Here is a 23,771-nt window from a genome sequence, read left to right on the forward strand (position 1 = left end):
ATTTGTCATTTGTTCAGCTTTGTCATGTCTTTGTCAGATCCTTCAGGTTTCAATCAGTTTCATGTTAACAGCACACGTTGCCTGTTACCAGCCCACAAAAGTGATGGTAACAGACAATATTATTCCAGGCTGAAGAATCTTGATGATGGTTTGCAGAAGGGAGAAAAAAAATACCTTTTCCTTTCTAAATCCACAGCCAGAAACACTTCCTTCAGTAACCACATGTTCTGAACACCTCAGCTTCTTCTATTAAAGAGATGTTTGTAAGTAATGCAGCATTTAATGTAGATATTACTTCTCTGCTAGCCCATAAAAAAACCTATAGTGTAGGACCTGAGAAAATTAAAATAATCTGAGAAAAAATAAAGCATTATTCATGTTAAGTGCTTATCATAAAAGGAATTCATTAATTTATTCATTGTACATTTAGTTTCATGATAATAAATACCAAAATCTTTATATCCCTGTTTTCATTTTAGCATTCAAATTGCCATAAACATATTTACAGATAAGATACTGAACCAAAGTTTTGGCCATGTACAGAAAATCCTCTGTAATGTTTTCAAATGGCCTTGCTGAATTCAAATGCATATCACTACTGTAGATTCCATCTCTCCCTAGTTTCAATTGAAAACCCAGTATTTCCTTTACTTAGCCCTTGTTCAGTGTCATAACATGCTTTTAACTAATTTCTGTGTTCTGTTTTAGAGGCTTCTGTTCCTTCAATGGTACATAAATATTGTCCCTGAGTTCTAAATGGCACAGATTCCCCAGAGGAGATGCGGCTGCTCCATCCCTGAGGGTGTTCAAGGGCAAGTTGGACAGGGTTTGGAGAAACCTGGTCCGGTGGAAGGCACCCTTACACCTTCCCGTATTCATACCCATGACAGTAAAATTTGAAGGAATGATATTTGGAGTACATTCCAATGAAAATTTTTCTGTGATTATGCAGTTTATAAGATAATTCATAATTTCAAGGAGTGAAGACACAAATAAAACCAATTAAAAACAAACAAAAAAATATAATGATTCTATTATCTATGTTTGAAAACAAAGGAGCAGAACATCTTGTAGTTGATTTTGTCCTCCTAATATAGGAACTGCTAATAACTTCAATGGAAAGCAGAAGCTACAAGTAGATTACATCCGGATCCTCAAACAAACCTCTTCATTTAATCCTAATCAATGAAAAGTGGTGTCTAAATGCTTAGACGGGCACAGTGCACAGAACCATACAATCACAGAACTGCTTGATTTGGGAGGGACCTAAAGAATCTTACTTTAAGTCCCCTTGCCATGGGAGGGGACACCTTCCACCAGACTAAAGTTGCTCAAAGCCCTGCCCAACCTGCCCTTGAATACTTTCAGGGATGTTCACATCCGTTGAACACCTCTGGCAACCATATGAACATCCAGAACCATGGGAGCAGAATAAAAACTTAAATTTAGGTCCAGTAAGTCTCATGAAGCCTCACTATTCATAATTAGTAATTTTTAGCATCCACCTTCATCATACTCTTGTCTGACTCCTTTACCTCAGGCTCTGGCTGCATCTGCTTCCAATAATTCACCTAAAAGCTTCCTCAGCCTAATGGGCATTTCTGTTCAGCTCTCACCTCACCACAGTGCTCCTCTCCTAATGCCATTATGTATCTGTCTTAAAACAGCTGCTCTCAAATTAACTTTCTCCCTCTTGTTGGGCTGCCTAATGTTTCAGAGCTGTGCTCTGCAGGGCAGGACTGATAACACTGAGCTGCTGAAGCAGCCTGATTGATTTTCAGTTTTGGATAAGTACACGCCAGTTTTCTTGGTGACCTGAAATGCACTCAGTGCCTTTTAAATTGGGAAATGGGTTATCCATTGCACAATCCATCTTCTATTTTTTTTTTTCTTTCTTTTTCAGTTTTACCTATGGATGTGTATAAGAACCTCTTCTTGAATGTCAGCTTGCTGTTTCATTACTGTGGTGCCCTTTCATTCTTTGCTGAAAAACACTGGAAGCAAAAGCAGCTTAATCTCACTTAGCCTATGGTAAGTAAAAAAAAAAAAATACAAAAAACAACAGCGTTACCTGTGCTCTAAAATGTTTCATGTGATCAGAAATCTGATCTGAACTTTGAGCCAGTTAAACTTCCCTTCTCCCTTTGGGTTCTCATGATTATGAGGTTTATTAACAAAGCAGCTGGAAAAGGAGGCAATGTCCTGCTTAGCTTTCAAGAACAACTAAAATTGAGAATGATTGTGCTGAACAGTTTTGCATGGGAGTGAATTTCTTCTATATAGAGTAATCAACAAAGATACAAAGCACAATGTACAATAGAAAATTCAAGGTAAGACACCGATTTCCAGACAAAGAAGGTAAAAATATGCACCTTGGTGGCCTGCAAGGCAAATCCCTTGCTGCCTTTTCTGGCCTTGCAGCACCTTGCACTCAGTCAGATCTCTGTCATCAGGGCCCAAAGTTTATGAATTACAGCAGGATATGTGAGCATTATAGTACATATGACTATCCAGTCCAGGGAAAAATATTAGGGCCATTAGCAGATTGAAAATTAAGCACAAAAAACACCAATGCAAATATCTCCTTCTACAGAAAGAGTATTTTTATAATCCTGTACTATGTATTATTATTTTACTGTTTGCAACATTTTATTTTCTAGTTGCAGATGAGACTTTTCCCCTCCAAAATAAAATTATTATTAATTAAAGCAAAATGCTTTTTCAGAAGGTCACAGCGGTTACAAGTTCTGATCAAGGTCAAATTTATTTTACAATTTTTTTAACCAAGATGAAGTCTCGAAAACAACCCTCTGCACCCCTCTTCCTTCATTTCCCCAAGCACATGGATGGAGAAACTTATTCCATTCTTACATAGCAACACATTGTGAAACACAGAATTCTTCTAGGTTTAGCCACCTCTTTTAAATGATAACTTTCTGCTGAGACACAGCATGGATTTAAGTAAAAGATGACACAGCTGATCTGAGTAATTTGGTCCAGTGAAGCAGCTTTCAGTTATGATGCAAATGCTGCTATCAGCAAAGCCACCATTTATGATTTTAACCTGCAAATATGCACATATATGACCAATTTTGTGTTAATCATTGTGTAGGACAAAGTTTGTTGCCTAAAAAACTTGCTTAGGTCTTCATCAGAACTTGCAGTGTAGTCCTCCAAACAGACTGTTTTAATTGTTGTGTCCCCCACCTGAGTGAATAAAACTATTACAAATTAAAATTTCTCTGCAAAAGTTAGCAATTTTGCAAGTTAAGGTTAAAGATAACTCAGGGAAACTATTGCACTGACTGTTAGGAACTGCTTGCAATGTAGATAATGCTACTAATATTTAATAAAAGCATATCATTATTTCCTCTGCTTCCAGAAAAATTTCATTTCATTCAAAGGTGTGCATGAACAAAGTGAACAAAGTACTCCTGTTTAATCAAAACATGATAATTAACAGGAGTCCAAGTACCCTTATCTTGGGGAACAAGAATAGCAGGTAGCAATTTCCCCACTCTTTCAAGTCCGTGCTTGTGCCACTGAGTGGGAGAATCTGAGAGCTAGGAATTCACTTCTTGTCATTTCAGGGGAAGTAATTAGCAAGTTGGCTACATCTGCATGGTTATTAGCATGGATGGTGCCTTGGATTTAGAAAGGTGTAGATGGCTGGTGGCTTCCATGAAAGAAAGGTTAATGGAAACATTTGTCCTGCGATGAGGAATTTTGAATTGAGCGTGATAAATCATCCGCCTCTAGAAAACCGTGGCGTGGGCGTCTCTTTCAATTTCAGAAATCATTTGCGGGATAATTTTGCTAATCACAATGTACAGGACACAGGTAAGCAAGTTTTCCCTATTCATAGCCTGCAACTCTCGCTTCAGGTCCTTCTAAGTTCATGACCCTAGTGGTAATTACAGGCAATTAATGGTAATTGCAATCACCAAATGAGGGTTGTGATGCCCACAGCAGAACCATGGGGCTAAGGCCACAGAGTGAGTTTGGTGTTCACTCCGGCTTCAGCCATGTAATTCTGAGGACATTGGACATCCTCATCTGCCACAAAAAATGACATTCCACCCCACTTTAGCCCCAAGAACCTAGGCTTTCTTTATTGTATTTCATATTTCAAAGAATTCTTCATCTAACTAACACGAGACGCAGAGGCTAGGGTGAGATAATCATGTTCTATCACTTTGCATGCTTACACTGCTAATCAGAAACTACAATATGTGTGTGACTTCACTGTGGATAGCAGTTCTGGGTAAAAATATAAACTCTCATGTTTTTGATGTCACCATCCAGATGCAGATCTTTTCTGCAGCCAAAATCAGTCAGGATCTAAAGGTTCAGAGCTGAATTCCACAGATCATATGAGGGGCTCACCCCAATGAAAGTGTGCCAGAGAGAATCTACTACAAGGGAGCAGAGAAGAACCTAAGGAGGAAACATTGCCCCAGTTTACTTTATTGGGTTAATATTAGGGTATAATTGTAGGTTTGAGAAGAGACCTGAAGATCTCAGCTCTGAAAATATTCTCTTCCGTTAGGAGAACCATTTAATCTCTTTTTCTGCTTCAAACTACTAAATTTATCAATCAGAGACTTGGTGGATCAAAACAGGGGAAGCAAAGATTTTTTGATGGAGTAAAACCAAAACCACCCATTGCTGAATTGGAGGTCTTCTGCCCTGTACAAAGCTGGCATGAAGAAAAAAATTGACTGTTTTGTGTAGAATTGTATGTTTTGTGTAGAACATACAAAAAAAAAGTTAATAAGGGTTTCTATTCCTGACTGACTCTTTCTACACTCTGAATAGAGAAGATACTATAAAATAATTTTAATAAAAATATTTCATTATTATAATTATTCTTACTATTGCTATTATCATAAAAATATACCACAGAAATGCTTTTGTATTGTATTTATAAGAAAGGGCTTTTTTCTTCCTCCCTCAGTTTTAATCTGACTAATCAATGCTTAAGAAGAACAACCACCAAGTCACACTTCTATAAAGTTTTTTGGTTATTCATATATTCTTTTTGTATTTAGCAGATACACAATTAATCTCAGGTTTCCAGAAGAAATAGAAGGGTAATATACCATGCTTTGATCCTCCACTGACCCTTTTCAGTGAAGAGAAGATGGCCAAGGCAGGAATATATTCTACTTCCAGCACAAAGAAAATTAATGGAGTATGGGAAATAATAAATATGAACCATTATCAGCCAAGGGGTATTGTGCTTTTTTGCATGTGAACATGAGGCAAGCATAGATCTCTCCTGACAGCACACAAGGTAAACACTTTTCTGTCCTCTTCCAGCCATAGTAAGCATTCGTTGAGCACGGATTTTGGATAAATAAAATAATAAAATCACAGCACCCCTCATAGCTTTCTACCAATGGATTTAACTCTGCTGACCACCACTCACCACCTGCCAGGTTTTGCTCATAACAGAGTCATTTGTTCATTTTCTTAATTTCTAAAACAATGGAGAAAGGGAGGTCATATCACCAGCCAGATTATCATTTTAGGTAATTCTGATTAGATAAATGCTCCAACTGAGGATGTATAGAGCCATGAAAGGTCACAGGGCCATTTAACCAGTTTTCCTCCTTTGGAGATGTTCAATAGCCCAAGGAATCTCACACCATGGCACAGGTAATTGCCACTGCTATTTTTGACAGCAGAGATCAACTTGTGAAGGAATTTTGGCTCATGGAATGGTGTCTGAGAGTGAATGCATGCGACGCTTGACTGGGTTTTCACACCTCACCTGTCCCAGAAATAAAACCATTTCTGATCTCTTTCATCCCCACTTATACCACCTTTTCCACATATTTGTTTCTACATGATCCCTTTTGACTATTTGAGGTTTGAGAACTATTTTTTTAATCAAAAATTTTAACTCAGTAACCTTTCAGGCAGCTATTCCATGTTGGAGTGGCTTAATTTTCTTTTGGAATACTACTGAATCAGCTTGAAAAACTGTTCAATGAATGCCAGAGAGCCAGTGAGGCTGGGAAAAGGGCAGCGATGGAGAGTGGGATTTCCTCTTTTTCTTCACAAATGAGTTTTATTTATAAGATTTGGCTTATTTCATGTCACAAAAGTACAGAATGTTTCAGAGTCTCCAGCGTCTGCTCCTAGCAGGCGACAGCTCATGCATCAATCCTTGCTCATGCTTTAGGGTAAAGAATAGCTCCAGGTACTAATATCTACACGGAGATACTAATAGCTCCGGGTATTAATATCTGCACGGAGAGACTAATATCTTTGTATATTAATACATTATAATATTAATAGCTCTAGATAGATGGCTCTACACTTGATCTCTACACTATTTCCTCCTCTTCACAGCGTGGTGAAGCAGGGGCCCACAGCTGCGGCTGCTGCCTGGCGCTGCTGTGCCTGAAGTGAATCTGCCAGCAGAGCTGCAGTGTTCAGTTTTCTAAGGGCATGTGAGACAGACCCACACCACTGCACTGCCAAGGCTGAAGTGCAGGCCAAAATTCTCTTCAAGGTGTTCTGACCAACATTCCAAATTTTGAGGAGTTGTTTGGTGACTTCAGAGGGGAGATGATGACTGGAGAATCAGATCCCTGGGGTTCCTACTCTCTAAAAAGACACTGAATGCATTTGCTGCTCTGATATTGCTTGTATCAGAGATGTTACCAAAAGAAAATTATTAGATTAATCAACGTTTCCCTGGTGTTTGAAAATGTTAATCGAAAAAGAGCTGTCACCTGATTTAAACAGCCCTAAAAATAATTCCATGTGTAGTTTGTGTAAGAAAACCTGAATGCTGGACATTAAAATTATGACCAGGATTTCAGGGGTGATTCCCCTTTAGTACAGGCAGAAAAATGCAACTTCTTGTTTGATACTTTTTGTATCAAGTCTGAAAACAATTTAGGACTGGACAGCTGCCTCATGAAATCAAAATACAAAGAAGGAAAGTTTAACATTAGAGCAGGAAATCATACAGCAGTATATGATATACACATATATACAGTATATATACTGCATATATACAGTATATATACAGTAACACAGCATGTTTAGAATTGGACCAGACTAGTCCTTTAACAAGAAAAATACTGAAGTTCTCAACAGAAGGAATCAAATTTCATCATGATCTGAGACTTCGTCTAAGACAAACATGTCTCATACTGAAATGTTGAGAGATTATCCCACTATCACTAATGTGCACTTTAAAGAAAAAATACCGCATTTTAAAAAGAAATATCTCAAAGAGAAATAGGATTATTTTTGGCTTTCAAATCAAATTGTTCCTATCAGAGAGAGAAAAATCTGCTGTGATTTTCCAGTCTCCCCTCTCTGTGCCTTCAAATAATTTGTATTTCCTTTCATAGTGGGATGGAATAGTAACACTAAGCAGAAGGCGTGTTATTGCCTCCTTGAAATCTAAACTAACTGAGCATTTTGGGCACTTTTTCCATTCTTAATTTCTTGATGCTACTCCCTGTTTTCCTATGCATGGCTTATTTTTCTCTTGCTGTGGAAGAACGTACACTGCCAGACACATGACAGTGTTCTCCTTTCTTTTGCCACCTTAGCAAGGATGGTGCACAGCACACCTCGCTCTTCATTTTCCTCTATCCAGACACTCTGAGAGGTATCACAATGATTTGTGAAGGTCCTTGTTCTGTTAGAGCCATCAGAGAATGCACCACAATTCATCTTCAGGCATCTAGATTTAGAAACCTACGGAGTATTTGTCTATATGCAAGGTAGGTAGCTAAAATATCCTTACCCTGAAGTGTGGATGCTATCTAGTTGTCCATACTGGAGTCTGGACGCTTGTTATACTCTTGGGAATGTTTCTGGTTTTCATTCACTGGACTAGAAGGGCTCTGGTGATCCATAGATCCCATGTCACACTCACAGGGGGACAGACATCAGCCACACAGGACCTCTGGAAGATCTACAGCCTTCTGGGTGGGGATCCTGAACCAAAGCAGGACTGCAGGGCACAGGATCCTTCACTGAACACTTTAGGTTGGAAAAGAGCCCTGAGATCACTGAGTCCAGCTGTTAACCCAGCACTGTCAAACCCACCACTAACCTATGTCTCCAGGTGCCACACCTACAGGGACCGTCGCTGCCCTGGCAGCCTGTGCCACTGCTTAATACCCTTTCAGGGGGAAAAAAAATATATTTATCCAATGTAAACCTTCTCTGGAGCAAGTTGCGGCCTTTTCCTTTTGTTCTGTCCTGGTTTCCTGGGAACAGAGCTCAACCCTCCCCCCGGCTGTCCCCTCCTGTCAGGAGCTGTGCAGAGCCACAAGGGCCCCCCTGAGCCTCCTTTGCTCCAGGCTGAGCCCCCGCATCTCCCCAGGTCACTTCTCATCAGACTTGTGCTCCAGACCCTTTCTCAGCTCTGTTCCCTTCTCTGGACATGCTCCCGAGGATCTCAAATGGCTCCCAAAAACTGTGATAAAGGAAGAGAGCAAAGAACTGAATCTCCGCTCCTAAACCTCCCTGAATCTCACCAAGATACAAGATTCATGCGCAGAATTTATAATTTGGATGTCTAAAGGTGAGCCTTATTCAGAGTATCCATAATCTCTGTTCTTTTTGATATACCTAAGTCTAAATGGCTTGCATCAAAAGTGATTATCAATCTCTTAATAACGCAGATAACACCAATAGACAACAAAATGAAAAATAAAAGCACAAATTTAAGAATATGGTTCAAAGGCATGCACCAGTATTCTTGTACATTCTTCATTTCTTGTTTTGAACAATGATGAATATGGAAAATAGAGGCAATATTGCTACATCTACATAATCAGTGTGAATACCCTTGGAAGACAGTCCTTGGAGACAAATTGATCATTTTATATGAATTTTTTATGCCACCTCAGATAGGGCCAATAAATATATGGAGAATGATGAATGAAAGAAAAAAAAGAAAATAAAAAAGAAAACAAATAATTTTGGGGCTCAAATCTAGTTGTGATGTGCTCAGTCCAATCTAAATATTTATTTTCTATATAAAGAAAGGGAATGAGAATTAATTTAGGGATGATCTACACATGCATTCACATTTTATATAAGAGCAGAAATGTTCTGGAAACTATTTGTACCCTAAATATAAATGTGAATAAAACTTTTAGAATAGATCTAGCAGATGTGTCCCACATTTGTCCTCTTTTATTTTTAACGAGTTTGTATTTCCCTTGCTTTATACATTTTCATTATTGCCCCTTCAAAACCAACACAATCTTTATATCACAGACATTTTTTGGTGCTCATGATATAAACCTAGAATATTTCCAGCCCCATTTTCTTTTTTTTTTTTTTGTCTGAAATTCACCCCCGCGCTTCCAGCATCTTATTAAAGATGAGTAAATGCATTTTATTTGATGCATTGGTGAACGCAGCACTTCATTAGGGAACCTCATGGAAATTCATGTGCTTAATGCTGGAGTGCTTTCCATCCCACACCCATTTCAATTAGAGTTTGACATTGACACAGCCTTAATGCCCTCAACTGCTCATTTGACACAATCTCATGCAGTGATATCTCACCAAAACAGGAAGCTGCTCTCGCATCTCGTTTGCATTATGTATTCATTTTAAGATTAGTCACATGGTTAATGAGCACCTTGGAGCCTGTCCAGTTTGCTGCTCTGTGTCGTGCTTCCTTTCCTGACAGTCCACTTGCATTAACTCTCTGTGATGTTGCCAAAGACGGTGCAGACTGTAAATTGCTCTTAGCCATTTGTTCCAGAAAATTATCACATCCACCGCCACTTGGAATTTATGCCCATTGTTGACTACAATTAAATATTAAATGCGCTCTAAAATAAATTAATTTTCACAAAATGCTAAGCTCTGATTTTTTTCTTATATACAGTCTAATACAAATTTTACCCTTCCTCTCCCCCTTTACTTACAAAAGTAATATGTTTCTGTCTCAAAATTTTGAGCTGCAATGCTTGTAGCAAATCTAAAATATGGCCGCTATACACATTTGATCTTGAAGTGGCATTAAACTCAAAGTGACAGCATTAAAATTAGCAATTCAGGTAGCATTAAACTTTTTAATCAATGTTTACTCTATATTTTAAATGAATACTGACACATCTAGTTCTGTATTTATGTGTATGCACAAAACATCCGTTAAATTCTTCAAAAGTCTACATAAATCATAAACATAGAGAGAAAAGACATGTAAATAATTCTAAACCTATTTGCATAGCCCTTTCAAGATCAAAATTAACACATTTGAAGTATATGTATGTATAACAAACTATTTCACAGGAATCCACGGAAATTAAAACCAGCTGAAATTATTATTCTACTTCCATGTCAATGCCTAAAATGGGCACTGAAAAGTTTTAAATTATAAAGTGATTGTCAATATTTTGGTAGCCCCAGGGTCATCAACAACTTGCCCTTAAAACTGAAAGTGATAGATTTCTGGAATTTCAGGGACAATGATGCTGTTTAGAACGGCGCCTCTATTTCACTACCATCTATTTGTTATAGGACAATTAATTAAAAAAAGTTCCATCAGGAGCAAGGAGGGACAACATCAATTTGGTTAGCACTACATCTTTAAATTTTGGCTAAATTTGCACAGTTAAGCATCATGGTCACTGCCACCACAATGTCATATAATAGAAAATAAAGAGAACGTAATAGGTAGTGCAAGAGCATCAGAAAAAATTAGGTGGGTATTTATTAGAGTCTTTTGTACATGTCAAGCAAATGAGACAATCCATCTTATCTTAATGCTCAGCTGAAGAGCGGTAGTCTCAATAGTTTGATTAACACTGGAAATCTGTGGATTATCATTTAAACACACTATAGAATTTTTTTTCTGGACAGGATCACCCCTTCAGTGACCTCGATAGGAACCTCTCTTCCTTAAAAATGCCCAGAAAAATAAAATTGCAGGTACACAGAACTATTTATCTCCAAAGAAATATCCCTAAAAAAAGTGAGGCCAGGTGCTTATGAAAGTTCAGGACAGCACATAGGTTCCATAAACAAGATAAAAATTGCTGAGGAATGGAAGGGGCCTGGAATGTATGGTACAAGGCAAAGGCTAAAAATTGATATCCAGAGAGAGAAGAAAAATTGTATTTAATTTTTTGCTTTGTCACTCAGCCAGCTTGAATATAGATTTCATATATGGCCCGTTTTGTAATTTCTGCATCATCTGCTGGGTTACAATGAGAAACAAAACTCTGGCGGGAGATATCACTGCCCTGATCTTTGATGGTAACTTCCCCATGACACAAAGCATCTGTGTCTATCTCCTCATGACTTTAGAGGAATAACCTTTTCCCCTGAAATCAGGATAGTTTTGGTCCTGGAAGTGCTCATTTTGGATTCCCTTACTTTCTTTAGGCTGATGGGCTAAATAGTAAAAATATCCTACTACTGGATCTGTAACCAGTAGTAAATTATGTGTTTGTTATTATAGATGTGGCAGCAAGTGATTCCTTCTACTTGTTCTTTTTGTTTTAAGTACAATTTTAAGGGGTCATACACAAATTTACCTAAGGAAAAACATAAATATTTAGACAAGATCATTCTCTTCTATTTAGTATGTGTTTTAGAGCCCAGATAGTAATAAGAATTTTTCAGGATGTCCTCATCATGCGAGAAGTGCTGAAGAGAAAAACTTGTACTTCCACTCTGTGTCTAGCCAGCTGGGTGAGATGGAATTCAATAATTCCCTGTTCACTTTTAGCCTCTCTCCTCCTCTTTAGTGTTGGTTTTACTGAGTAGAAACACTTTCTCACCCAAGGAGACCTTCATCCTGATCTAGTCCTCAAGGCATTCCTGCAGTATGTATTTTGAATGAACCATAAGCTTTCCTTCTCTTCATGATTATCTATTATTCATATTGTGGTGGTGTCTAGAGACCAATAAGTTAAGATTATGATGAGATACAATATTGGAATAAATACTGATGGCAGGTGAATAGCTAACAATAAAGATGGATGTAGGGACCTAAGTTAGTGATGTCGATAACTAATAATGTTCCTCTTTTCCAATTAGATTTATTGATTTCATTTTTTTTCTGAGAAGAACAAAAGAATTTGTAGAAATTCCACGGTAGTTTTGCCTTCTTTAGAGATGACACATCCCATTGGTGTTTCGCAATTTTTTAACAGCTATAAAATTACTAATGACATGAAGAATTTACATATTTTTTCATTATTTAAGTTACAACCATTTACCAAGACCTAAAATCCAGAAAATGTGGAATACTATAGAAATAACAAATAAAAATTAAAACTGTCATTGTCTGCTCTGTAGAGCGATACAATAGTTTTATAGAAGTTAAAGATGAGTTTGAAATACTTGAAAATTTCAAAGAAAACAAAAATTTTTTTGTCTGAAAGGAATTGCTTTCTCTTTTTTTACCCCAAAGTCTTTGGAAATACAGATGATTTTAGTGCAGTTTCCAATTATTGGACCCAGTTCTGTCATAATTCTCTTGTTATAATTAAATATTGCACACAGATAGTGTGTATAAATGTAAGCATAAGTAAATTTAAGTAATAAAGACACTCTTAAATGAATAAACATGCAGTTCTGACAGTCACACAGCGTTTAAAGATTATTTCAGATAAAAACATGTATTGTCATAAAGTGTGAAATAGATATGTGTAAATTTCTATATTCACAAGTTTATAAAGTAGGTAAACCCAACAAAGTTAGCAGAGTGTAGAGTCCCAGAGCACAACTCTATTTGATTGAGTCATCATTTGATGTTTTTAGAGGAGGTCAGCTAAGATTTTAACACATGAAATAGCACTAAAATAACAAAATGTAAAAAAGCAGACAAACATATCTGACTCCAGATTAGATTTTTCATATTCTTTAGCAATTTTGTTCCATATTCTGTAGTTATAAATGCACAACATTAATAGTTAAAATGCATGAATGGCAGAAACCTGTTTTTGAAAGAGATTTTGCATAAAGAGCATCAGGAAGAAATATCTATGGAAAGGCCATGACACAATTCAGTCGTCATCACAAAATTAAGGTGTAATCTAAAGTTTGCAAATCTTGCTTCTATCCAAGGGCCTTTTAGAAGCAGCTTCTCATTGTCTCACTGTAGCATTCACATTTTCTGAAAAAATCTCTTTGCCCAGGATTTTTCTCCTGGGAAGCTGAGAGGCTTCAGAGAAAAGGAAAACAATATTTACCTCATTTGCTTCTCTTGTGCTGTGCTCACATGTGGAATGTGTTTGGAGATTGTTTACTTACAAGTGATTGTTTTATTGGATTCTGGTGTGGATTATTTTGACTCTTTGGCCAATCAGGGCCAAGCTGTGTTGTGACTCTGGAAAGACCCATGAGTTTTTAGCATTCAGTAAGTGTTTTCTGCATTCTTCAGTATAATATAGTATTCTTTAATATAATATAGTATTGTAAAGTAATAAATTAATCTTCTGAGAGCAGCGAGTCAAATTCATCATTCCTGCCTTCGTCGAGACATTCCCAGCAAATACAATATCTCAGTCTCACACAGGCAGAGAAACTGAAAGGGATGAAGGGGGGAAAAGCCTGTACTCACCTATAGTTGGGTCATGGTAGTCAGGGAATCGATGACTAATGAACTGCATTGTCATTGCTGCAGAGGAAGGAGAGGGAAGAAAAAATAATTATATTACCACCATTAAGAAAAAACAATTATATTACCACCATTAAATAGAAACAGCCAGAAGAACACATGGATAAGTCACTCATGCAAGTATCAGTTCAGATTGTGAGCACAATTTTGTTCTATGTCTACTTCTGCAACAATGCATTGGCTCTACATTGATAACTCAGAGCTGATAAATGAAGAAAAATACGTATTAAACCTCTTTAATTGTCTTAATTTCCAGTCTTCTTTGTACCACTCCTGTGTACCAAGTTTTTAACACTTGGAAAATACTGTTAATCTGATATTGCATTCAGATTAAAATTGTCATGACAAAAACATAAAACAAGACTTAGAAGACTGATTCATTAAGGTTTTCACAGTGCTACAAAGTGCCAGTTACTGGAGTGCCTAGCTTGATTTCTGGTGTATTTAGCAATACCTAATTCATTAAAATTGATGCAACAGATGAAGTCTCCTCTTAACCACCCAGAGAACCTTTCTTCTGAAGAGACTGGTTCATGACTGAATATTAACTGCTTTTAGGAAAGTTACATGAGACTTCAGGAAAACTGCATTCTGCCATTTGGAATAGGTGGCAAACTATGAAAGTGGAAAGTGAAATAGGTGAAAAGTTTTGAATTGGAAGTGAAATTCCAATTTATGTAGAAACACATCAACTTTCATGTCCTGTCTAACATGACATGTGAAGTTCATTGACCTTGAAAAGCCATGAAAGTAAATTTGGGTATTCAGTGACTACAATAACATCATAGCCATTAGATGAACTTGGGAAGTTACATTTCCTTTGTTTTTTTTCCTCATAAGTTTGAATTTCAAGTAAGTTGAATCTCCCAAAACATGACAGTTGTAAATAAAAACTTTCAAAACTTAAATATGTGAATTCTAATAAAATAGAAGGGGGGAAAAGGGTAAAAGAAATTTTTTAAAATAATGCTTGATTTTTAAAACATTTTCTTTCTATTTTTTCTCGCATTAAAATTCATCTACAGCTACTATATAGGTAGTTTTTTAAAAAGGTACCCTACCTGAAACATAACTATCAGTCACAAAACAAGAAATCCAACATGAGATTTTCCCTCGTGTCTTGAACATCTCAGCTGTTTGCAACAACATGCACAACAGAGGTTATGAGCAAGATGAGAGACATTTTAAAAATCTGCATATAAATATATCGACTTCTCAAACAGCATTGTTTTAGTTTCATGCTTGTCCTTCTCATATTTTCAAGGAACAGAGGCTAGGGAGAAAGTTTTATAAAATGATAAAGAGGAGAAGTATTAAACATTTATTAGCATGTTAATAAATTATTGCATCTTTAGTGCATCTTAGACAAATATAAATGCTAAGAAGCAGCATTATAAATTCATAGATACCCAGAGAGGGTAACTGTGTAAAAAAAAAGCTCATTCAGTCCACATATATTATAGAGCAATAAATCTATCTACAGTCACACTCATGTCTTCTGTATTATATGTTTTCAGATGCATTACTTTTAAGCACTATACATGTTTGACACTTTTATTTCCAGGTTAGACGCCTGTTTTGTTTTTTGGGTTTTTTTTAAATCGTGACAGAGTTTTAGCCACCTCTGTTCTGAATGCTGTTAGTGGTTTATGAAGAACAAATTCATGTCTGATGTGATCTGCCTACTTTGCTCTTAGGAGCTGAGGCAGCTAGCAGAGATGCTGCTCATATGGTTTATGCCTACAGATTTCCAGCTTCCTGAGGCCCTATACCACAAATTAATTCAATTTTCTTCACTACCTGCTACTTTTTCTTGCCAAGCTTTTTTATTTTTTCTTTAAAAAACACCCCAAACTATTCTGCATCTGATCTCATTCTGTTTCCTTCTGGAGCTATGCCTGCGTCACAAAATCTGTAGTTATAATTGAAATAAAGATTCTCAGAGGACAGGCAGAACTCATGGTAAATGTTTTTCCTCTTGCCTGAGACAGTCACGAGTCAATACATCATTTATATCCTCATCAAATTCACAAGATTCAAGAGGACTGAAATAATAATGACTGAAAGAATCATGTTGTATTAAATATCAAATTTTCTGTTGCGGCATGCAAAAGTGGAAGTGTTCCAAAGGAATGTGAATGTGAGGACATGGTTTAGTTCAAGCCTTTGCAGTGCCGGGTTAATGGCTGGACTTGAGGATCCCAGACATCTCCTCCAATCTGAATGGTTCTATGTTTCTATGATTGGATATAAAATGAATCTGGAGAGGTACAGAACTTGAGAAAGGTGTCAAGAGAAACCCTCGAAGTAATGAAGTGAAAATGCCTTAAGTTAATCTCCTCAGGAAAATGATGAATAAAAGCTCCCTTCTTTATACATTTTGTCCCACAGTTTCTTCCCTGACAGGCTCCTCCTGTCACCAGGGGAAGAAACTTCTTTGGCATCTTTAGTCTTTGTCACTTCTCACCTGAGGATTTAGCACTCTCTCTCAGGAAGAGGGTACAGAAGGAATTGAGGTACACTTTTTTTTAATCACTGCATTACAATGCAAGATAAGGAAATTGGTGTACAGGTAGTGGGAATTGCAACCCATCTTCCTCTGTGCGTTCCTAAAGAGAAGAATTTGCATTTTCTGCTCTATCCAACAGCAGAAAGTATTTTCAGAGCAGCCATAGCTGGTCACTTCATGTAATGGAAAGCCACAACTGATTTGTAGCTACAAAAAAATAAGTTCTTTATATCAGGAGAACAAAGGACAAAGTCTCCAAACATTTGATGCATAACAACAGCTTTGTCCGGTTCTACCAGGCACTCCACAGACCTGGCTGCTGGATGTGCAGAAATTAGCTCTGAATGATGGCTGACGGTTGGTGGAGTGCCTCCCAAAGGAAAAGGACCTTCAATCACCACTGGCATAAAACCAAGAAGCTCAGCTGGAGCCTCGGGAATTAGACCTGCCCTATCTGGGCTTCCCAGCAGGACACCTGCCTCAGCTGGAATATTTCAGCTTCTTCATTGCTACTAACATCAGCCCCAAACTCATTTTCCAGAGTGAATTAATTTTGAAAACTAACAGAAAAATGGTATTGGTATTTCATGCTGTGTGTTGAAAATATTCTCCTTGGTCCCATGGTTTTCCACATCCATTATTTTTTTTTTTTTTCTCCCCATATAAATTAACACTCATACCTAAAAAATTCAAGCTGTCATTGAATATTTTGTGAATTTCTCCTTTGGAAATCCAAATTATACTACACCAAATTTTTGCAGGTCTATTACATAGGGACCCTTGATTCTGATTTATGCCACAAACAAAGCACAAAATGTGTCTTTAAAGCAGGATTTGAAAATAGAACAAATGCCTAGGACTGATTCTTGAATAAATACATATACATATAAAAACAATATTGGTTAAGAAATGGTTAAGAAACCAAATCAAACCAAGCAAAACCCTTTTAATCCATAGCCGATATTGTGAAACATTTTGAATTGCAAGTTGCCTGAAAATTTTTAATGAATATTTTATGACACTGTGGAGATCATTTCATTTAAATGGGACATGTACATCACACAGAAGGTATGATAAGTAAAAGGATCATTGTTTCAGATGAATAGCATCTTCTTTATATCCATCAGTGGCTAAGCAAATGCAGGTTGCCCCAGCTGAGCAAATGTAAGCCTGACATGCATGTGTAACTATGCAGCTTTAAAGTTTTCCTGTCTTCTTAAAACAAGAAAGGGGTTCAGATCCTTCAGATCAAATCGTTTACATTTTTTTTCTTTTTTTTTTTTTTTTTTGCAAACATGCTCATACCATGTTCATTAACTATTTAAAAGGTTGTAAATTACACCTGTGCTGGCATAGAAATATATATGTTTTCTTTAAATAATAAACTTAGTCCTGTCTTCTACTTTCAATATAATTTTAAATCCCTCCTAAAATTATTTTATTTTCCACTGAATAAAAAAAAATCCCATGCTTACAAAAAGACTGAGGTCACATATTTACTATGAAGCATCCTTTCAACCAGTACAGCAAAAATAAAATTCATCTAAAGAAAGAATTAATCTTAAAATATATATATGTGTGAGTGGGCTCACAAGCCAATAGGAAAAATGTTTTGATACCCCTACAGCTGTGAAAGCAGATAGAATAGAATCCCACTCTTCTCCTAATTTTTTTCTAAATTTTATTTATACCAAAAACTTTGAAAGCAGTCCTAAACTTATTTTTCAAGGTTGGAGAGTACGTTGCAAGCTTACACAATATTTGTTATGCTAATAGTATCCCTGATGTGAATATTTCATTCTTCCTGTCTCTCTTTATTCACCCAAGAGCTTCCACATATTGACATTCTCCTGGGTGATGGAGTGATTCTATAATAAATCTGTTTCCAACAGAATCTTTACCCTCATCACAAATCCCACATTTTAAACACTCTAACAAAATTACCACAGTAGTTGCATCTCAGAGACCAGTGATTCCACAGGGTAGATCACAGATAATTTTAATTTAGATCCACCCTTCCAGTGGATCCTTAACTCATGTTTTCTATAAACATTGAGGTTTCAATGAGACCAGTGTAGAAGATGGACATTAAAAAAAATATAATATGGTAAAGTGAGTGGATTTGAGAATTACTTCATGATGTTCATGAAAAAAGAAGAGAGCACATAGGTATCATTACAATAGAGAAGGTGTCAAAGAAACTACAGAGTCCAAAAACAGTGCAGCATGACAAGAGACATTGTCATGGAAAAAGAATAAATAAATATGTTTTATTTAAAAATTTAACATGCAACCTTGGCCCTGTCTATATGGAACATTAAAAACTTTCTAAAACATGGTCAGGGCAAGCTGGACATACCTTATTTTATTATTTAATAAAGAATTTGATTATTAGTAAATATATACAAATTATATTTTATGAAAATTAGACTATTTCAATAACTAGGCAAGAACTTTATTGCTACTGCTTTATTTCTGAAATAGTAAAGAGTTTGAACAGTTCTGGTCTGGTGGTTTCATATCCACAAGGCCTTAGGAATCATCTTCTAAAATGTATTGCCTTTTCAAAAGTTCATGCCTGAAGACTGCAATGTTTACTTCTATTTTGTTAGCTTGGAAAAGATACAAACATCCCTATAACTAAATATGAATTTTTAAATTGGCATGTTAGATAAATTATCATTTGCAATTATTCCTCTCACCACTGAATTTTAACCAACAGACGCCATCCAAGTGAAGTTCAACAAGGGCAAGTGCTGGATTCTGCACCTGGGTTGGGGCAGCCCTGGGTGTGCAGGCAGAGTGGGGAATGGATCCTGGAAAGCAGAGCCATGGAAAGGGACCTGGGTTCCTGGTCAGTGGCAAGTGGAACCTGAGTCAGCAGTGCCCTGGCAGCCAGGAGGGACATCCCTGCCCTGGGGACATCAGGCCCAGCATCACCAGCAGGGCAAGGGAGGGGATTGTCCCACCCTGCTCTGGGCCGGGGCTGCCTCACCCTGAACACTGTGAGCAGATCTGGGTGCCTTTCTCTACGTAAGAAATAATCAAACTATGAGGAGGATCCAAGGGAGGCCATGAGGGTGGTGAAGAGCCCTGGGGGGAAGGAGGGGCTGAGGGCCCTGGGTCTGTGCAGCTGCAGAGGAGGAGGCTGAGGGGAGAGCCCAGGGCAGCCCCAGCTCCCTGTGAGGGCAGAGGAGGGGCAGGATCTGATCCCTGCTCTGTGACAGGGACAGGACCCCAGGGAACGGCCTGAAGCTGTGTCAGGGGAGGTTTGGGTTGGGTATCAGGAAAGGTTCCTCACCCAGAGGGTGTTTGGGCACTGGAACAGCTCCCCAGGCCATGGGCACAGCACCAATCCTGATGGAGCTCCAGAAATGTTTGGACAATTCTCTCAGGGACAAGGTGGGATTGCTGGGCATGGTCTTGTGCAGGACCAGGAGTTGAACTCAGAGATCCTTACAGCTTCCCTTCCAACTCAGAACACATTTTCATTCCTTTATTCTGTGAATAGTAGGAGGTGAAGATATTATTTTTTTTCAATAATCTAATAAGCTCTATAAATGGCATTAACACTCACAGCAACTTTGAGTTGCTGGAGATACCAATAATTATGAAGTATACTAGGAAGAGAAAAAAAATTTCAACATTCTCTAAATGCAACCTGAGAAAGATTTCATCTGTGTTCAGTTTCTGAAAGTTTTATGACTCAAGGTCAGAAAGACTGAGAAAAGCAAAAAGTATTAAACAAAAATTTTGCTATGAAACAAATGAGAAATATCTATGAACTAATTTAGACTATGGAACAGGAAATATTTTTCGACATCACACGAGGGATCTTCTGGAACAAGGTTCAAACACGGAAAATGGAAAATAACCTTTTTGATTTTAAAGAATTTTTTAAGTGAAAGGATTGAATCAGTGAAAAACTGCATTCTTTTGGAGATTTTTTCACCCCTTTATTTTCAGTTTCAGGTAGGGAAAATGCTATTTAATGTATAGCATTTTAATAAGGATGACATCTAGAATCAGATACACAACTAATATAATTTCTGGAAATGAAGGTTTGGTTTCCTAGAATATTGCATGCTTTAGTTTTCAAAAACTTTACAAAACTTTTCGCTTTCCAGAAAGAAACTTTCATACAGAAAGCATTGTTTTGTAAAACACAAGGATAATTTAAATGGCCCTAGATTTATTATCTTCTTGGGGTGGGAGGCTTAGCAGAAGAACCTGAAGGGGTTTCATATACAATTAATGAAGTCACAGCCAGCCCATCTGCAGCCTTTATGGTTTTGAACAAATTATGTTGCATTCCTGAGTTTGTTTTCCTGCAATTTCCTAAGAACACCTTCCTCTATTGGCTGGGTGAAGGTTTTTCAAAGGACTTTGTGATTGGAGTATGCAAGATATTTCCTTTTGTTTTATTTGCATTTATTTTATCAACACCTGCTGCATACATATTACAGTATGTTTATGAATAAAAAACTGATATGTTTAGTTCCCTGAACAAAACAAAGGGAGTGGTGGGGTCTGAGGAGGTTTCATTTGAGTGAAAAAGATATGTGAGAAGAAGAGTGATGTCTAATACATGGTATTTTTCATTGTACTTCATGAAATTTAAAGAGTACAGGGGGGCAGGTACCTAGAGATACAGAGCAAATTGTCTAGCAATCAGGTATTTTTGTAGGTTGATTATAGCTATTTGTATGATTGCCCCATGACATGGTAAATGGTAAAGTGTACAACTAGAGAAAAACTCTGATTTCTTTAAAACTGGTTACAATAAACTCAAAGATTTGACCCCACAAAAATGCACCTTTATCTTCATAGTGCCAGAGGATGTGAGGATTTCTCAGCACAAGTTTTAATGTCCTTTACTCTGTTCTTCCCCAAACTCCACTACAGACTAGATGCACTGAGAGAACAGTCTCAAGACACCTTTATTGTGGCCCAATACACCCATTTTTATATTGTCAAACCCTTTGAGGAACTGGCCAAAAGCTTTACCACTTGTTTCAGGAGCGAATGCTGCAAGATCTGCAGGCTGAAATTATTAATCTTTTAGGTGTTACAATGTATTATTTATTGAGAATTAGCTCTGAAATGAAGGTAAGCGGAATTTTATTTCTGTGTTAAGCACATTCTGGTGTACTAGAAAAATACAGAAGATTTTTGTAATAAAATCTCCTGCCTAGGCTGGGATGCTGCTATAGCACTGGATTCTTATACCTTTTTTTTTTTTTTTTTTTGCTAAATTGGTGGGTGTTTTTTTCACCTATATAAGCAGAAGTCCACTGAAAAGAATATCAGGCAGCAAAAAGGAATGGTCTTAAAATCAAAAGTCTTTAAAATTTAGTTTGTATTATTAGAATTAAAATATTATTAAACATACAAAACTCCATGCAAATTTTAAACAGAAAATCAAGTTACTGGGGCAGCTGGAGCAGAAACAAAGAACTCTTCCTAATTCACTGTAACTTGCCACTGTAAAGTAAGAGCAGACTGTAATCAAAATATGTTGAGGTGGAGCTGGTGGTAACAGAGAAAGGCAGATGCTTTCTTTGGAAGATATTCAGTCTTTAATTGCTCCTCTTGCATCAGAATGAAATAAAGGACTCAATGCAGAAAACTGTATGTTGAGACAATGAGTAAAAATAAATAATTAGGAACAAGGTGAGTGAAAAAAAAAGATAGAAAAGCATCTTTTGTTTTTGATGATCTTGAATGAATAGATAAAAATCACTACCCAGAGAGCAGTTCTCACACTGATCTTTTCTATAATCATTAGATGTAGAGATATGAATTCTCGTTATTTTCCTTTAAGGTAGAAAAATGATAAATGCTGGGCAGTGGTTACAGTTTTCCAGCATCGACTGAAGGATGAACAGAGAAAATGTGCAAAATTTTCATCCTAAACATGAGAAACTTGTAGGAAAACACCATTCAGGAAAAGTGTCCTCATGTCAGAAAAGTTTCATGTCTTCTGAATCAGCAGTCTAGTGAAAAATGGCTGGACTGAAGACTTCTAACTCCCAATTAATATCTACATCCAGACTCAGTTCCAGGTCAGAAGGCAGAACACACTGCGTTGTAAAATTTGTGTTCAAAATTTCATTTAGTGGTTAAGGAAACAAGGAAGTAGATGAAAGTTGCATTTATTGCCCGCATAAGAGGCATCATCATAATGTGATACAAATTAACGATAATGATAAGGTAGATTGCTACCACTTACAAACCATTTCCCCCACAGTGTATCCCTGATCCCTTCCCAGAAATTCTCCCACAAAAATACTGAACATTCCCTACCCTGCTTAGCTTATGTGACTTGACAAGATGCCTTAATAAACAGAAATTACTGCTGGTAAATGCTACCATTAGCACGTTTTCCCACCGTGTTTCTTCCATCAAGTTAAAATCAGAGAGAAAACTTAATGTGTCTTCTACTGTTCTTCAGTTAGCAAATCCATTGGCAACTTAAGCCTTCCATTAGTGAGCAATCCAAAACATAATGACATAAATAGGTTTTAAAGCAGGCTCCCGTATAATGTGATTTTTAAAGCGAAATACATTAAATAAAGCTAGAAAGATTCAATTTTCACATATTATTTCGGAAAAGAATAGAACTGATCTTGAACCGTTGCAGATAGACACGTTTCAATTAAAGTCTATGGATAATACTAATTTTTACAAAGGGAATACAGCAAACAAGAGAAATATAGGGTCACTCTTCATACAATGGGACTCTGGCTTGCTGCTACCAGCCTCAAGTATCTTAACTTCACTGAGAAAAACACTTTCAAAAAGGGATAAAGCCATTTCATTCAATGGAAAAAAAAAAAAAAAAAACAACCTCTCAGCAACCCCATTTATTTCTCTCCCATTCTTTTTTTAACTGTGGACACGTTTCCCTGTAACAACAACTTGAGATGCCCAGGCTTGCTTTGCTCCTGTTTCAGGTAGTGCCAAATTGAGGTTGTTTGCAGCTCTGCTAACATAAACCAGTGGTTAGCTCCTGTGCTTCCTTCCACGCGAAATTACACCCGATGCATCAGGCAGTGAGGAATTGGCAGTGACAGCAGCTGTATTTTCCTGTGAGTGGGAGAGAGTAGCTGCTGTTCTCTAACGTGGTACCAACTTTTCTGAGCATCAAACCTACGGTTTGGAAAATTGATGGCACGTCAAAGAGGAAGACACAGCCCTCCCATTTAAATCCTCTCAGAAATCTTATGCAGGGTTAAAGTGGAGTTGAGGTTTTTATTCATTCTTTTTCTTTCCAATGCTGGGTTTTCTCAATGTATCAGTTATGAGGAATTGAGGATAAGATCCAGATTCACAGATACAGCTGGGAGCTAATTCTCTTTTACTAAACAGGCTTTAAGTGTTTGTCTGCCCATGGTGATCTGAACCATAACCTTTGTGCCTCTCTCAGACACTCAGGTGCTCTTTTGAAAGTTTATAGAAGCAGGGAATCCTTTAGGTTGGAAAGGACTTCCAGGCCCAACCATTTGCCCAGCACTGCCCAGGCCACCACCAGCCTTTGTCCCCAAGTGCCACATGCTCATGGCTTTTATATCCTCCAGGGACGAGGACTCCAACCCTGCCTTGGGCAGCCTGTTTGTAAAGCCCAAAAAT

At 37.3% G+C, this 23,771-nt stretch overlaps 1 protein-coding gene across 1 annotated transcript in view; it reads right to left on the bottom strand.

Moving 5' to 3' along the window:
* The window catches only part of RIT2 (Ras like without CAAX 2), a 176,468-nt gene that overhangs the window by 111,162 nt on the left and 41,535 nt on the right, over nucleotides 1-23,771 (bottom strand). Inside the window, exon 2 of the mRNA XM_058043736.1 lies at nucleotides 13,574-13,630. Within this exon, the coding sequence (XP_057899719.1) occupies nucleotides 13,574-13,630 (57 nt within the window). The remainder of the gene's footprint in view (nucleotides 1-13,573; nucleotides 13,631-23,771) is intronic.

The sequence above is a fragment of the Melospiza georgiana genome, chromosome Z (assembly GCF_028018845.1).
Source record: "Melospiza georgiana isolate bMelGeo1 chromosome Z, bMelGeo1.pri, whole genome shotgun sequence".
In the NCBI taxonomy this organism is placed as follows: domain Eukaryota; kingdom Metazoa; phylum Chordata; class Aves; order Passeriformes; family Passerellidae; genus Melospiza; species Melospiza georgiana.